Below are 15,729 nucleotides of genomic sequence, written 5' to 3'. Positions count from 1 at the left end.
AGAGGCAGCTGTCGATCGTTGTCTCTGATTGAGAATCATACTTAGGTAGCCTGTTTTCCCCATGTTGGTTGTGGGTGATTATTTTCCCTGTCTGTGTTTGCTCCATACGGGACTGTGTCGGTTTCCATTTATTCTCTTATTCTTTTGTCTTCTGTGTTCAGTTATATTTCATTAAAATTATATTATGGACACTTACCACGCTGCGCATTGGTCCGATCCTTCCTACTCCTCCTCAGAAGAGGAGGAAGAAAACCGCTACAATGTGACACTTGGATTTTACACCGGAATTTATTCAACAAATTATGCTAGTAATTAGTTGCACCAGATCTTATTTAGGGGCTTCATAGCAAAGGGGGTGAATTCATGTGCATGCGCTGTTTTTTTTTCGTTTGAAATTTTGTTTAACTTTTTTTAAACAAGTAATTTTTTTTCGCCAATTTGGACCTATTTTGTCTATGTGCATTACATGAAATCCAAATAAAAATCTATTTAAATTATGGGTTGTAATGCAACAAAATAGGAAAAATGCCAAGGGGAGTGAATACTTTTGCAAGGCACTGTAGTTGCATTGATCTATTCAATACATGTATGAGGCAATCATGTTACTGGCATAGGTTAAACATATCAGAAAATAACACTGTAGAGTTGTGGTGGCAAAATACTGGATGGATTTGGGTTTTTTTCTCCCCACAATAACTTGGGTTCCCTTTCATAAAGAAATGAATAACTTCAGAGGGTCTTCATCCATGCTGTCTCATAATTAATTATTAATAATGAAAATAATAAATAAATAAAACAGTAATAATAATACATTAATAGCATATCTCTCACTCATAGTCATGGCTGACATGAGGCCGTTCGTGTTCCATAGTGTTCTGGAATATTGATTTGTCTCTCCATTCCATATACCATTGCAGGGTGTCATATCTCTCTCTCTTACATTATCACAGAACATCAATATTTCATCGTTTGGAGAAAAGGGGAGCTTAGAGATGCCTGAACATGTGTTTAGCAATAAAACTGACTGAAAAAATCTCTATTAAAAAATACAGGTAAATGGAATTTCTGTATGACATTGAGATACACTACCTGTCAAAAGCTTTAACTCATTCCAAGGGTTTTCTTAATGTTTACTAGTTTCTACATTGTAGAATGATAGTGAAGTCGTCAACTATGAAATAACACACATGGAATCATGTAGTAACCAAAAAAGTATTTTATATTTGAGATTCTTCAAAGTAGCCACCCTTTGCCTTGACGATAGCTTGGCATTCTCTCAACCAGCTTCACGAGGAATGCTTTTCCAACAGTCTTGAAGGAGTTCCCACATATGCTGAGCACTTGTCGGCAGCTTTTCCTTCACTGCGGTCCAACTCATCCCAAACCATCTCAATTGAGTTGAGGTCATGTGATTTTGTGGAGGCCAGGTCATCTGATGCATTCACTCTCCTTCTTGGTCAAATAGCCCTTACACAACCTGGAGGTTGTGTTGGGTCATTGTCCTGTTGAAAAAACAACAATAGTCCAACTAAGGGCAAACCCGATGGGATGGCGTATCGCTGCAGAATGCTTAATGTCTTGAAAGTAATGGACTGTCATTTCCCTTTGCTTATTTGAGCTGTTCTTGCCATAATATTTCTTTTAACTAGGCAAGTCAGTAAAGAACAAAGTCTTATTTACAATGACAGCCTACTGGGGAACAATGGGTTAACTGCCTTGTTCGGGGGAAGAACAATAGATTTTTACCCTGTCAACTCGGGGATTCCATCCAACAATCTTTCAGTTACTGGTCAAACACTTTAACCACTAGGCTACCTGCTGTTTTACCAAGTAGGGCTGTCTTCTGTATAGCACCCCTAACTTGTCACAACACGACTGATTGGCTACAATGCATTAAGAAGGAAAGAAAGTCTACAAATGAACTATTAACAAGGCGCACCTGTTAATTGAAATGCATCCCAGGTGACTACCTCATGAAGCTGTTGAGAGAAAGTGGTACTGATCCGTCTGTACATGAAAGTGTACTGATCCGTCTGTACATGAAAGTGGTACTGATCCGTCTGTACATGAAAGTGGTACTGATCTGTCGGTACATGAAAGTGGTACTGATCCGTCTGTACATGAAAGTGGTACTGATCCGTCGGTACATGAAAGTGGTACTGATCCGTCGGTACATGAAAGTGGTACTGATCCGTCGGTACATGAAAGTGTACTGATCCGTCTGTACATGAAAGTGGTACTGATCCGTCGGTACATGAAAGTGGTACTGATCCGTCGGTACATGAAAGTGGTACTGATCCGTCTGTACATGAAAGTGGTACTGATCCGTCGGTACATGAAAGTGTACTGATCCGTCTGTACATGAAAGTGGTAATGCCGTGCAACACCATGGCCCATAGATAGATGTGTCCTAACAGTTACATCTTGACTCTTAGGATAGATCCATCTTAACAGTCATCCTGCAGGGATTGTCACACCTTCTGAAACATGGTGTGATGCTGCACATATGTCTCAGAGCAACTCAGCGCGGTGTGTGTGTGTGTGTGTGTGTGTCCAAGTAACTCTGATTTTGGTCCTTGGCCAGGGTTTAAACCTCAGGGTTTTCTCACTTGTCAAGGTCTACACGAGTGCCAATGATATTTCTATTGGGCAAGGGGGATACCTAGTCAGTTATAAAACTGAATGCCTTCAACTGAAATGTGTCGTCCGCATTTAACCCAATCCCTCTGAATCAGAGAGGTGCTGGGGGCTGCCTTAATCAACATCCACGTCTTCAGTACCCGGGGAACAGTGGATTCGCTCTCTCTCTCTCTCTCTGTCACGCGCTCTCTCTCTCTGTCTCTCTTTGTTGCGCTCTCTCTCTCTGCCTCTCAACCCCTCCAACTCTTCCTAAGCCCAGTTAATCAGGCCTACAGTTGCTGTGGGAGAAAGACAATAGTCCTGGGGTCTTCTAGAGGACGTGGAGCAGATGTATAATCCACAGAACCACTGTCAACAAAGTCAACTCTGTACAGTCTACAGATTAGAGACATTTGAATCTGAGGCAGAAAGTTGGTCTGCTGCTGAAGCATACATTCAACACAATAGGACGTATTAGCTACCCACTGAGAATCGTCCAGAATGCGTCAACTTCTTCATGTTGAATGGGGTTCTGCCTTAGACATCCTTCCAAAGACATACTGTATATTTTGAGAAATATTGTGCATGCTTCAAACCACTAATATGTCTCTTAAAATTTGACCGTTGAAATTCAACCAACCCTTCAAAACAATGTACAAAAAAAAAAAAAATGTCTGTGAGTAAAAGTTGAGGAATATTATGGATGCTAACATCACTGAAATGTCCCCTGGAATTTCAACATTGTCATTACAGTCATTTCATGTCCCTTGGTGTGTCTGAGCATAGCTGCGGGTAGATGCTGCAGCACCCCGCGTAAATAAATATATATTTATCTATAGTGCATTAGGGAATAAATCTCTCAGTCTCTCTCTCGCAAATATATATACAGATCTATTTTTACAAAGAACCATACATGAGATTCATCCTTATGTAGAAACAGGAAATGCATCCATGTGGGCGTATGGTCAAATTAGTACACTAGGAAAACATCTCTCTCTCTGTAGCTCTCTGTCATATGAGAGAGACCGAGATATATATATAATAGATCTATTTTATATATATATATATACACACACACATCTATATATATATATATATATATATATATATATATATATATATATATATATATATATATATATATCTATTATATATCTTGGTCTCTCTCATATGACAGAGAGCTACAGAGAGAGAGATGTTTTCCCTAGTGTACTAATTTGACCATACGCCCACATGGATGCATTTCCTGTTTCTACATAAGGATGGAATCTCAATGCTACACAGTTGTGCTCTGTTTTATTTTATTTTTATTTCACCTTTTATTTAACAAGAGAGGCCAGTTGAGAACAAGTTCTCATTTACAATTGCGACCTGGCCAAGATAAAGCAAAACAGTGCAACACAAACAACAACACAGAGTTACACATGGAATAAACAAAACATAGTCAACAATACAGTATGTGCAAATGAGGTAAGATAAGGGAGGTAAGGTGGGTGTGACTAGGCAGGTGTAGTGTGTAATGGAAACGGCAGAGATAGGAGACATTTTCTAAAGATCGACAACATTTTTATCCATCCAATGTTTTTTTGTCTTTTGTCAAACATTCTTGAATGTGACAAATTATGATGGAAACAGTGTTTTTTTGAGTAAATTATGATTGCTGAATATTTTTGAAGGCATGTGGGGTACGGGATGCCTTTCACGTAACTTTAAGCTGCACTCCACATTTAATTCTAAATGCCTACTGTAGTGTATTAGCAACACCTATTGGTGAGAAACCAGCGGGGCACTATGAGGCACGGCTGTAGGCTATTCTTGGGTATGCGGTTAGTTGGGTTAGGGACCGGGAATAAAGTACAGCTCAATGAGTCCTGTGAGTCTCAGTCAAGTCTATGCATTACAACTGGCGACAAGGACATGGAAATAAAAATGAACATTATCCACTCAAGAAGCTGGGTGAGTGCAGTAAAAGGGAAATTGTAAAGGGACTTTTCACGAAAACCTAGCCTAGCCGTTCAGCTAACACAGCTGATTAGCGAAGAAGTGCGCTAGCTAGCCAAACAAGCTAAGAATAATAGCACTGACCTTACCTTCTCTCCCGTCGTTCAATATGCATTCAGACCCAGCCAGTGTTAGTTTGCGATGGGCAAAATTGATTATTAGTTTCAAACTGTTCACACTGTTTCAGGAGTCAAAGACGCAGTACGCAGACAAGCTCTTTAATTGCACTTGGGAGGTTGGGATGTGCAGGATATCTTCACCACATTAGACGACACGGGGGGAAACAAGAACTATGAGATCAAATAGACGAAGCTAAACGAGTACTTCACACCCCCCCAAAGACAAACATTCCTTACAAGAGACGTTTGTTTAGGCAAGCCGAACGAGCGCAGGGTGGACATGTTTGTGAGCAGACTGAAACAGTTGGCTGCAACGTGTGATTATGGAGATTTCTAAGACGATTTCATATGGGACCAAGTGATTTGAGTCGCTCAAATGTATTGCACAATTGGCTTCTGTGCGAGAGGGACCTCTCTCATCACTCTAATGGATATGGTAAGAGCAATGGAGGCTGTTGACTAGCAGGCGGACAGAATGGAAAGCCTGAATGCCAATGCGATGCAACAGGGGATAAGTGAATAAACACAGATTGGAACAAAAATGAAAAACGGGCCGTCAAATGCTTCAGATGTGGTCAGGAGGGCCATACTGGACGGCCATGTTTTATCAAACAAGGTAAACAATGCAAAAAATGTGGCAAAGATAAAAATTTCTCCAAAATGTGCAGGACAAAGACAAAACTGAATGGAAATCAAGTGACAAACACACCCGCTACAGTAAACAGACAATGACGATGATGAACATGTGTTCACACTTCCCAGCAGTGACGCTGAAATACAATGGCCAGCCAGTTAACGTGTTAATTGACTCTGGGGCTAGATGTAATATTGTGGGCACAGCAACATCATTTGCAGACCAAACGCAATGTGCAATGTGAAACCAACATCCAAGAGACTTTACCCATATGGTTCACCACAACCATTAGCAGTCGAGGGCCTGGTCACTGCCGACATTACAGAAGTCAGTAGTTCTGAGACTGTCACTGCAAACATGTTAGTTGTGAAAGATGGAACAGCGTCTGTTGCTCTTGACATTTTGCACATAGGCCAAAGGCACACGTCAACTCAGTCCAAGCTGATGATTAAAAAAAAGACATTCAAAGCTGCACCTCCGGAGGAATAAAAAAAATACTGTTTCACAGAGCTGGGAAAACTGAAACTACTTCCTGTTAGGAATTAATGTACTGTAGTTGAGACTGTCACACCTGTTGCATAGCCTGTACACAGAATACCATTCCGTGTCAAGAAGCTAGTTGAAGAGAAGACGAATGAGCTAGGAAACACATATTATTGAGAACGAGCTAGAGGACACATATTATTGAGAACGAGCTAGAGGACACATATTATTGAGAACGAGCTAGAGGACACATATGTTATTGAGAACGAGTTAGAGGACACAGATGTTATGTAGAACGAGCAAGAGGACACGGATGTTATTGAGAACGAGCTAGAGGACACAGATGTTATTGAGAACGAGCTAGAGGACACATATGTTATGTAGAACCAGCTAGAGGACACATATGTTATGTAGAACGAGCTAGAGGACACATATTATTGAGAACGAGCTAGAGGACACATATTATTGAGAACGAGCTAGAGGACACATATGTTATTGAGAACGAGTTAGAGGACACAGATGTTATGTAGAACGAGCAAGAGGACACGGATGTTATTGAGAACGAGCTAGAGGACACAGATGTTATTAAGAACAGATTCAAGGTTGTATACAAGCCGGGGCCTCAGAATGCAGCCGACTCACTGTCTCGGTTTACTCTGAACTCTCCGGCGTTTCTACACTACCGGGACGACCACATCTACTGCGTAGGTAAACACACAGTGCCATGTGCATTCATACCGATGTGTTCAAGAAGAACTCTCTATTATTGGACAGATAGTTCTACGAGGCGACCGCATTATCATGCCACGAGCAGCTCAGAAACAGACTTTGATGTTAGCACACGGAAGGGCATTAGGGGATAGTTAAAACAAAACTGAGACTGCAGTGGTGGTGGAGTCGGGGACTGATGGCACACAGTGTGTTGTGAAATCTGTGAATGTAATGTAATGTTTTTAAAATGGTATAACCTGCCTTTTGCTGGATCCATTATAAATACAAAAACACAAACGTGTGATGGTCAAACACGGATAAAGAGCTGGCACTGCTGGTGAAGTCCTGTTGAATGTGTCAAGTCAATGGTCCCTACAGTCAGAACAGAGCTACCAGCTGAACCATGGCAGATCCTAACCATTGACATGTGTGGGTGAAAACCTCCTCGTAACAACAGACTACTACTCAAGATGGGTTGAATGTGAGAATTCTAAACCGCATCACCACCGTCAATATAATCACAAGCCTGAGGGAGATTACTACAGTCCACGGGGCATCCTGAGTCCATTGTGACGGATAATGGTGCTCCTCTCACCGTTACAGATTTCCGAGCATTACTGTACGTGGAGGAAAACAGGTTCCAACACTGCTGCATCCCTCTATACTGGCCTCAGGCCAATGGAGAAGTTGAAAGACCGAACAAGACGCTCGTCAAAGCAAACTCGCACTGCCCAATCAGAACAGGACGCTCGTCAAAGCAAACTCGCACTGCCCAATCAGAACAGGACGCTCGTCAAAGCAAACTCGCACTGCCCAATCAGAACAGGACGCTCGTCAAAGCAAACTCGCACTGCCCAATCAGAACAGGACGCTCGTCAAAGCAAACTCGCACTGCCCAATCAGAACCGGACGCTCGTCAAAGCAAACTCGCACTGCCCAATCAGAACAGGACGCTCGTCAAAGCAAACTCGCACTGCCCAATCAAAACAGGACGCTCGTCAAAGCAAACTCGTAACTGCCCAATCAGAACAGGACGCTTGGCAAAGCAATCCATTGCCCAATCAGAACAGGGCGCCCGTCAAAGCAATCCACTGCCCAATCAGAAGGGAAGGGCTGACTCGCATAACTCCAGATGTTTCTCATGGCCTACAGGAGTACGCCACACTCAGTCACAGGCCGGCGGTCCAGCTAAACGGTTGTTCAACCGCCAAAATCAGAACCAAACTGCCAGAGCTGTCAGCCAACATGCAGCCAGGAACTGAAGCCACACGGCAACACCGTTCGGCTTGCTGAATGCTGAAAGGAAGGGGAAGAATTGACAGAACACCAAAAGATCTTGGAGAGCAACTGAAAGCTTCAACCCAACAAGGTGACATGATTCTGCTCCAGAAACCAAAGCAGAACAGGTTGTCAGCTTACCTCAGAGCCATACTCCGCCGTGGATTGGAACGGGAACTCTGTTGTCCTGGAAAGGGATATCAATAGGACCATAAGACATGTTTATTTTGTGAAACTGTGGACACAACCACAGTCAGAAAAGGGGACAACAAATGACAGAGACACTGAACGGGCAGAGCCTGACACACTGCCTAGACATGTGCCTGCACTTGATGAGGCCGTTCAGCCACAGCCTCGACCCCAAAGACTCAGAAAACAATGGACCTATGTTGGATAGACTTGTTGCCATAACGGAGCAGAATCATGTCCGGCACAGTGTCAATGGCAGGGCTGTCTACTCCTAGCCGTAACAGAATAGTTATTGGTAAGAGTTCTTGTCAAATAAATATTGTAAACAAAAGAGTTCCAACAAAGTAGCCAGCATTATGGTTGGTAGTTCATAGTAACCATTGTTCTGGTTGGTAGTTCATAGTAACCATTGTTCTGGTTGGTAGTTCAATGTAACCAGTGTTCTGGTTGGTAGTTCAATGTAATCAGTATTCTGGTTGGTAGTTCAATGTAACCAGTGTTCTGGTTGGTAGTTCAATGTAACCAGTGTTCTGGTTGGTAGTTCAATGTAACCAGTGTTCTAGTTGGTAGTTCAATGTAACCAGCGTTCTGGTTGGTAGTTCATAGTAACCAGCGTTCTGGTTGGTAGTTCATAGTAACCAGTGTTCTGGTTGGTAGTTCATAGTAACCAGTGTTCTGGTTGGTAGTTCAATGTAACCAGTGTTCTGGTTGGTAGTTCATAGTAACCAGTGTTCTGGTTGGTAGTTCATAGTAACCAGTGTTCTGGTTGGTAGTTCAATGTAACCAGCGTTCTGGTTGGTAGTTCAATGTAACCAGTGTTCTGGTTGGTAGTTCATAGTAACCAGTGTTCTGGTTGGTAGTTCAATGTAACCAGTGTTCTGGTTGGTAGTTCATAGTAACCAGTGTTCTGGTTGGTAGTTCAATGTAACCAGTGTTCTGGTTGGTAGTTCATAGTAACCAGTGTTCTGGTTGGTAGTTCATAGTAACCAGTGTTCTGGTTGGTAGTTCATAGTAACCAGTGTTCTAGTTGGTAGTTCAATGTAACCAGCGTTCTGGTTGGTAGTTCATAGTAACCAGTGTTCTGGTTGGTAGTTCATAGTAACCAGTGTTCTAGTTGGTAGTTCAATGTAACCAGCGTTCTGGTTGGTAGTTCATAGTAACCAGTGTTCTGGTTGGTAGTTCATAGTAACCAGTGTTCTGGTTGGTAGTTCATAGTAACCAGTGTTCTGGTTGGTAGTTCAATGTAACCAGTGTTCTGGTTGGTAGTTCAATGTAACCAGTGTTCTGGTTGGTAGTTCAATGTAACCAGTGTTCTGGTTGGTAGTTCAATGTAACCAGTGTTCTGGTTGGTAGTTCATAGTAACCAGTGTTCTGGTTGGTAGTTCATAGTAACCAGTGTTCTGGTTGGTAGTTCATAGTAACCAGTGTTCTGGTTGGTAGTTCAATGTAACCAGCGTTCTGGTTGGTAGTTCAATGTAACCAGTGTTCTGGTTGGTAGTTCATAGTAACCAGTGTTCTGGTTGGTAGTTCAATGTAACCAGTGTTCTGGTTGGTAGTTCATAGTAACCAGTGTTCTGGTTGGTAGTTCATAGTAACCAGTGTTCTGGTTGGTAGTTCATAGTAACCAGTGTTCTGGTTGGTAGTTCATAGTAACCAGTGTTCTGGTTGGTAGTTCAATGTAACCAGTGTTCTGGTTGGTAGTTCATAGTAACCAGTGTTCTTGTTGGTAGTTCAATGTAACCAGTGTTCTGGTTGGTAGTTCAATGTAACCAGCGTTCTGGTTGGTAGTTCATAGTAACCAGTGTTCTGGTTGGTAGTTCATAGTAACCAGTGTTCTGGTTGGTAGTTCATTGTAACCAGTGTTCTGGTTGGTAGTTCAATGTAACCAGTGTTCTGGTTGGTAGTTCATAGTAACCAGTGTTCTTGTTGGTAGTTCAATGTAACCAGTGTTCTGGTTGGTAGTTCATTGTAACCAATGTTCTGGTTGGTAGTTCATAGTAACCAGCGTTCTGGTTGGTAGTTCAGTGTAACCAGTGTTCTGGTTGGTAGTTCAATGTAATCAGTGTTCTGGTTGGTAGTTCAATGTAATCAGTGTTCTGGTTGGTAGTTCAATGTAATCAGTGTTCTGGTTGGTAGTTCATAGTAACCAGTGTTCTGGTTGGTAGTTCATAGTAACCAGTGTTCTGGTTGGTAGTTCATAGTAACCAGTGTTCTGGTTGGTAGTTCATAGTAACCAGCGTTCTGGTTGGTAGTTCATAGTAACCAGTGTTCTTGTTGGTAGTTCAATGTAACCAGTGTTCTGGTTGGTAGTTCAATGTAATCAGTGTTCTGGTTGGTAGTTCAATGTAATCAGTGTTCTGGTTGGTAGTTCAATGTAATCAGTGTTCTAGTTGGTAGTTTAAAGAAAGTAAACATTACAGTATATTGTTGTTGGAAAAAGATTTAGATGCTGTATACATGAGATACCTTATTTTGAGTAGATAATGTTTAGATAATGTTTGGTTACATTATAATGTATAGATCTGCAGTTTGAAGATGCGTTATCATAATGGTTAGTTAAGCATCTAAGAAGAGGGATGTAAGGGTATTAGCAACACCTAGTGGTGAAAAACCATTATGGGGCACCATGAGGCACGTGAGTCACGGCTGTAGGCTGCTCTTGGGTTTGCGGAACGTTGGGTTAGGGACCGGGAATAATGTACAGCTCACTGATTCCTGTGAGTTTGAGTCAATACATTACAACTACTGCTTGTAAAATACAATTATTTTTTTCAACTGTAAAAATGATGTTGCTTTGCAGGACAAGGATTGTCCTGAATTGCTTCGCCTTGCTTTTCTGGTTGGCTGGTTGCAAGTTTCACAGTATAATTATTTCAGATAGGACCGTAATTTTCACCATGTCACGGACCGTGGCGATATGCAGGCACATGAGAATTATTTGAATATGGCAAATATTAGTAAATTGTTGTATTCTATGCACGCTGGCTTTTACAGGCTACCTGTCACATGAAACAGATTCGTGAGAGGGCAAACAGGCTGTCACAAATGTATTAATGGCTAATGGAAACACTTCAACCATTACATTGAAACATAGCTAGTGATATCATGGTTGCACAGGTCATAGGTTAGGCTGCACAGTGCAATATGAATGTCCATAACACACAATAGACTGACCGGGAAGGTGATTTCCCAAAGTCAATGTCCTGCAATAAGAGCTAAAGTGTTAATATTTGTCTAAACTCTACACAGTTGTATTCTGTGGGTGTCACTGAGTCGGCTGATACCATATTTCATTGGAGCACACTCTATAGGTTAGGCTGTACAGTACATGTAAGTATTCCCCAAATGGAATTCTGAATTCAAATAAATCCACACTGTGATTTCAACTGATTTTTTACATATAGCCTTTTAAAACAAATAGCCTTTTATAGAATGTATATAACAACATTCCAAACTTGTTTAGCATTGTCTAGTCCAATTGTGGCATGATTCCACTGTTTTTATCAGTTTGCATCAGTCAGGGACTTTTATTTTGAAGGCAAACCACATATTCCACTATTCTTGCTAACGCTAATTGTTGTTCACGACACATGTCTCAACTCGTCTGTGGAATGAGCACTACAATTGCAGAAACAAGATTTCAATTATACTCCACAATCTCATAGCAAATACAATATCATTTTAGGACATCGTAGCATTTTTTTGTGCATCAAACTTGTAGTGTTTGATGCCTGTGATGTTTTCTCCAGCTAGTGAGGGACTATGGGATTCGCTGAATCACCTGCACATGCCAATTTGCATTTCAAAGGCACCAATCACATTGAGCAAATGGTAGGAGGGCACCAATCATGTGGAAAGCCTGATAGGAGGAGGGCAGGTAAGAGGATGTTCATCCATGTGTGCCCTCACCAGCCTATTCACTCCGGTGTGTGTGTGTGTGTGTGTGTGTGTGTGTGTGTGTGTGTGTGTGTGTGTGTGTGTGTGTGTGTGTGTGTGTGTGTGTGTGTGTGTGTGTGTGTGTGTGTGTGTGTGTGTGTGTGTGTGTATTTTCATTCGACCACAGAAAAGCCCGATTCAATTCATTCTCCCCCATTGAGGGAATGAGTCACTGCACAATACTCTGGATTTCCCCAGATCACTCATGATTATTTATCCCATGATTACCACTGCTGCTGTGGGGTATTGTTTTTTTTTTTTTTTTTTCAGGGTTATTTTCTCTAAATTACACCTGCAAGGTCCTTCTATGGTCACAGTCATAAACAATCACTCACCCACCCGGAGTCGCGATTTGAAGGCGAAGTGAGTGGATGTCTCAACAGTCACGTTTTCTCTTTTCCTTAACGACTTTCTTCAGGGTACATTGCATTTGACTGCAGCTGGTTTCACCACATGTCCAGTCAGAATGAATAGAGAAGGATGTCTTTTGAACATATTGGGACTCGACCATAGTAATGTCTCATCTCTCGCTCTCTCTCTCTCTCTCTCCCCCTCTCTCTCTCTCTCTCTCTCTCTCTCTCTCTCTCTCTCTCTCTCTCTCTCTCTCTCTCTCTCTCTCTCTCTCTCTCTCTCTCTCTCTCTCTCTCTCTCTCCCCCTCTCTCTCTCTCTCTCTCTCTCTCCACAGCTCATGTGTGTGACAACGCCATGCTTCTCTGTCAGAACGGGGGAACGTGTCACCTCCACCACCAGCGATGCCACTGTGCTACAGGCTTCACTGGCATCCTTTGTGAGAGAGAACGATGCCAGGGTCCTGGGCCCTGTGAGGAGTACCCCACGTCTGGGCAACCATCCCTCCTTCACCCCCCCCTCTTCCACTACCTCTACCCTCTACTGCTGGGCCCCCCAGGTTTGCTCCTCTTCACCCTGCTACTCCCCCTGGTGATGATAGGGTTCTGTTGACAATCGCTGTACAATTGGCCAGGGAACTTTGAACTTGGAAAGATCTACTTGGCCTTATTGCGTTTTGATAGGACAGGAGAAAGACATCTCTAACCACATGTCTTGGGACAGCAGAATCATCTTGGGGAAAGGAAAGGGAACTTCAGCACCTAAAGTACCTAGATGGGACCATCCAGAGACACTGACCGAGATACAAAAATGCCATCATAACTGAAATGAGGTAGAAGTGCAAGTGTTTGCTGATGAACTAGATGATTAACGAAGATATGCTTTTGGTCAGAGACAGACAGACAGAGAGGGAAAAAAAACACATCTGATTTACAGTCAAATCTATAATCGCACAATGTCTGTGTCTCAAATGGTACCCTCTTCCCTATGTAGTGCACTACTTTTGGCTAGGGCCCATGAGGAATAGGCTGCCATTTATGAAGACAACAATGTGTGTGACCTAGAAACACTGTCAGAAATGTTGTCATTCATTGGGGACAGACTCATCTTCACAGATGTTATCCCACTTCATGTGGATCATTCGAGACAGACTAAACATCTTCACAGATGTTATCCCACATCTTGCAGATCATTGGGGACAGACTCATCATCTTCACATATGGTATCCCACTTCATGTGGATCATTGGGGACAGACTCATCATCTTCACAGATGGTATCCCACTTCATGTGGATCATTGGGGACAGACTCATCATCTTCACAGATGGTATCCCACTTCATGTGGATCATTGGGGACAGACTCATCATCTTCACAGATGGTATCCCACTTCATGTGGATCATCGGGGACAGACTCAACATCTTCACAGATGGTATCCCACTTCATGTGGATCATTGGGGACAGACTAGTCATCTTCACAGATGTTATTCCACTTCATGCGGATCATTGGAGACAGATGTTATCCCAACCAAACACCATGACATTGTACAAAACAAACAAGGAATAATCATTTGAACTCTGGATCTGTTGTCTGACTACAAAGTGGATGAGGCGACGAGGAGATGTCCATTATTTTGCTCCCTTCACCTTTTTCCTACCTCCTTGTTACCTTACCTTACTTCCTTCCCTCAAATATATTCCACCTACTTGTGCTTTGGTGACGCTAGTGATTTTTGTTGGCTGCTGAAAAAAAGGCCATTTTGACAAAATTCTGCACACGTGTTACGATCCAAGCCAGTCCCTTGACTACCGGTCGACTGTGAGAAGAATATTACTCTTGTTCTTTTTTTGTCGGAGGAGGAGGAGGCTTCGTAGTCATGGCAGCGCTTGCTGAGATCACACGTATTGGATAAAATTATGTATCATATTGTATTGTAGCTGTATTAAATTTTTTTGTACAAAACAAAAGATATTTTTTGTGACTTTAAGTAAAGGAAAAAGATGTCTTACTTTTAGTTTTTATATAATTTCCTTCCTGCTTAGGGTGGCAGGGCAACTCCTGAGGATGTCTATGACTCACGTATACATGTATACATGTTTTCACCTGCTGACACCTCAATGAATCTCTTTGAAAGACACACGCAAACACAATACACGTACAAAAAAGAGAAATCCAGTGTTTTTGTTATTGCTTTAGAGAAGAACAGATCATCCAAGATCTCTTATTGCAGGGCAGCCCAACCCTCTTCCTGGAGATCTACCGTCCTGTAGGTTTTCAGTCCAACCCTCTTCCTGGAGATCTACCGTCCTGTAGGTTTTCAGTCCAACCCTCTTCCTGGAGATCTACTGTCCTGTAGGTTATCAGTCCAACCCTCTTCCTGGAGATCTACTGTCCTGTAGGTTTTCAGTCACTAAGCTTTATGCTGACAAATACTGTATAGATTTATAAATGCAAAATAGCCTTCTAAATATGCCAATCCTTAACATAGAAATTAAATAATTTCAATAGTTACTTTGCCACTGGTTAAGGACTGTAGTTTTTAATTGAAGAAAAAAATGAAGCAAATCAATCCTATAATAGGTAAGGATTTATATATTCAATAGAAAGTAAAATATACAGTTTGTTCATCAACATCTTTGTGTTTTTGTTAATAAATGATTAATGAAAAAAAAACACTTTCAAGATTCAGATGTCTGTATCCCCCAACCCCCGTTCCCCCCAACGCCCCGATCCCCCAACCCCCCGACCCCCCCATCCACCCACCCACCAGCTCCACAAACACGAGTCAAACTTTGCTGAGATGATCCATGTACTTCTTGCATTTGTCGTATCGTCAGTTTCCAGAATGTCTTGATGCCATATGAACGCATTGCTACAACGTGATCCATTGGCAGCTAAAGAAATGAGCTCATAGCCTACCGGGCCAATGCAGCAGTAGCTCATAGTCTACCGGGCCAATGCAGCAGTAGCTCATAGCCTACCGGGCCAATGCAGCAGTAGCTCATAGCCTACCGGGCCAATGCAGCAGTAGCTCATAGCCTACCGGGCCAATGCAGCAGTAGCTCATAGCCTACCGGGCCAATGCAGCAGTAGATCATAGCCTACCGGGCCAATGCAGCAGTAGATCATAGCCTACCGGGCCAATGCAGCAGTAGCTCATAGCCTACCGGGCCAATGCAGCAGTAGCTCATAGCCTACCGGGCCAATGCAGCAGTAGATCATAGCCTACCGGGCCAATGCAGCAGTAGCTCATAGCCTACCGGGCCAATGCAGCAGTAGATCATAGCCTACCGGGCCAATGCAGAAGTAGGCCTATAACTTCCATTGCTCTTTCACATCGACGATTGGATGATTATCAAAGGTGGGAGATTGCTGGGAAGATTTTTCAAATAGCTTACTGTGAGAAAATAT

The 15,729-nt window shown here is 42.5% G+C and overlaps 1 protein-coding gene across 2 annotated transcripts in view; it reads left to right on the top strand.

The window, feature by feature from the left end:
- LOC112238324 (netrin-G1-like) overlaps nucleotides 1–14,942 on the top strand; it is a 184,616-nt gene extending 169,674 nt beyond the window's left edge. For both annotated transcript variants that reach the window (XM_042308206.1, XM_042308207.1), the window contains exon 7: nucleotides 12,657–14,942. In XM_042308206.1, coding sequence (XP_042164140.1) covers nucleotides 12,657–12,931 — 275 coding nt within the window. In that variant the 3' untranslated portion in view covers nucleotides 12,932–14,942. The remainder of the gene's footprint in view (nucleotides 1–12,656) is intronic.
- Nucleotides 14,943–15,729: the final 787 nt, after the last annotated feature.

Source organism: Oncorhynchus tshawytscha, linkage group LG28, assembly GCF_018296145.1.
Source record: "Oncorhynchus tshawytscha isolate Ot180627B linkage group LG28, Otsh_v2.0, whole genome shotgun sequence".
Lineage (NCBI taxonomy): Eukaryota > Metazoa > Chordata > Actinopteri > Salmoniformes > Salmonidae > Oncorhynchus > Oncorhynchus tshawytscha.
Note: the sequence above shows the minus strand (reverse complement) of the source record. Positions and strands in the feature narration are given on the sequence as shown.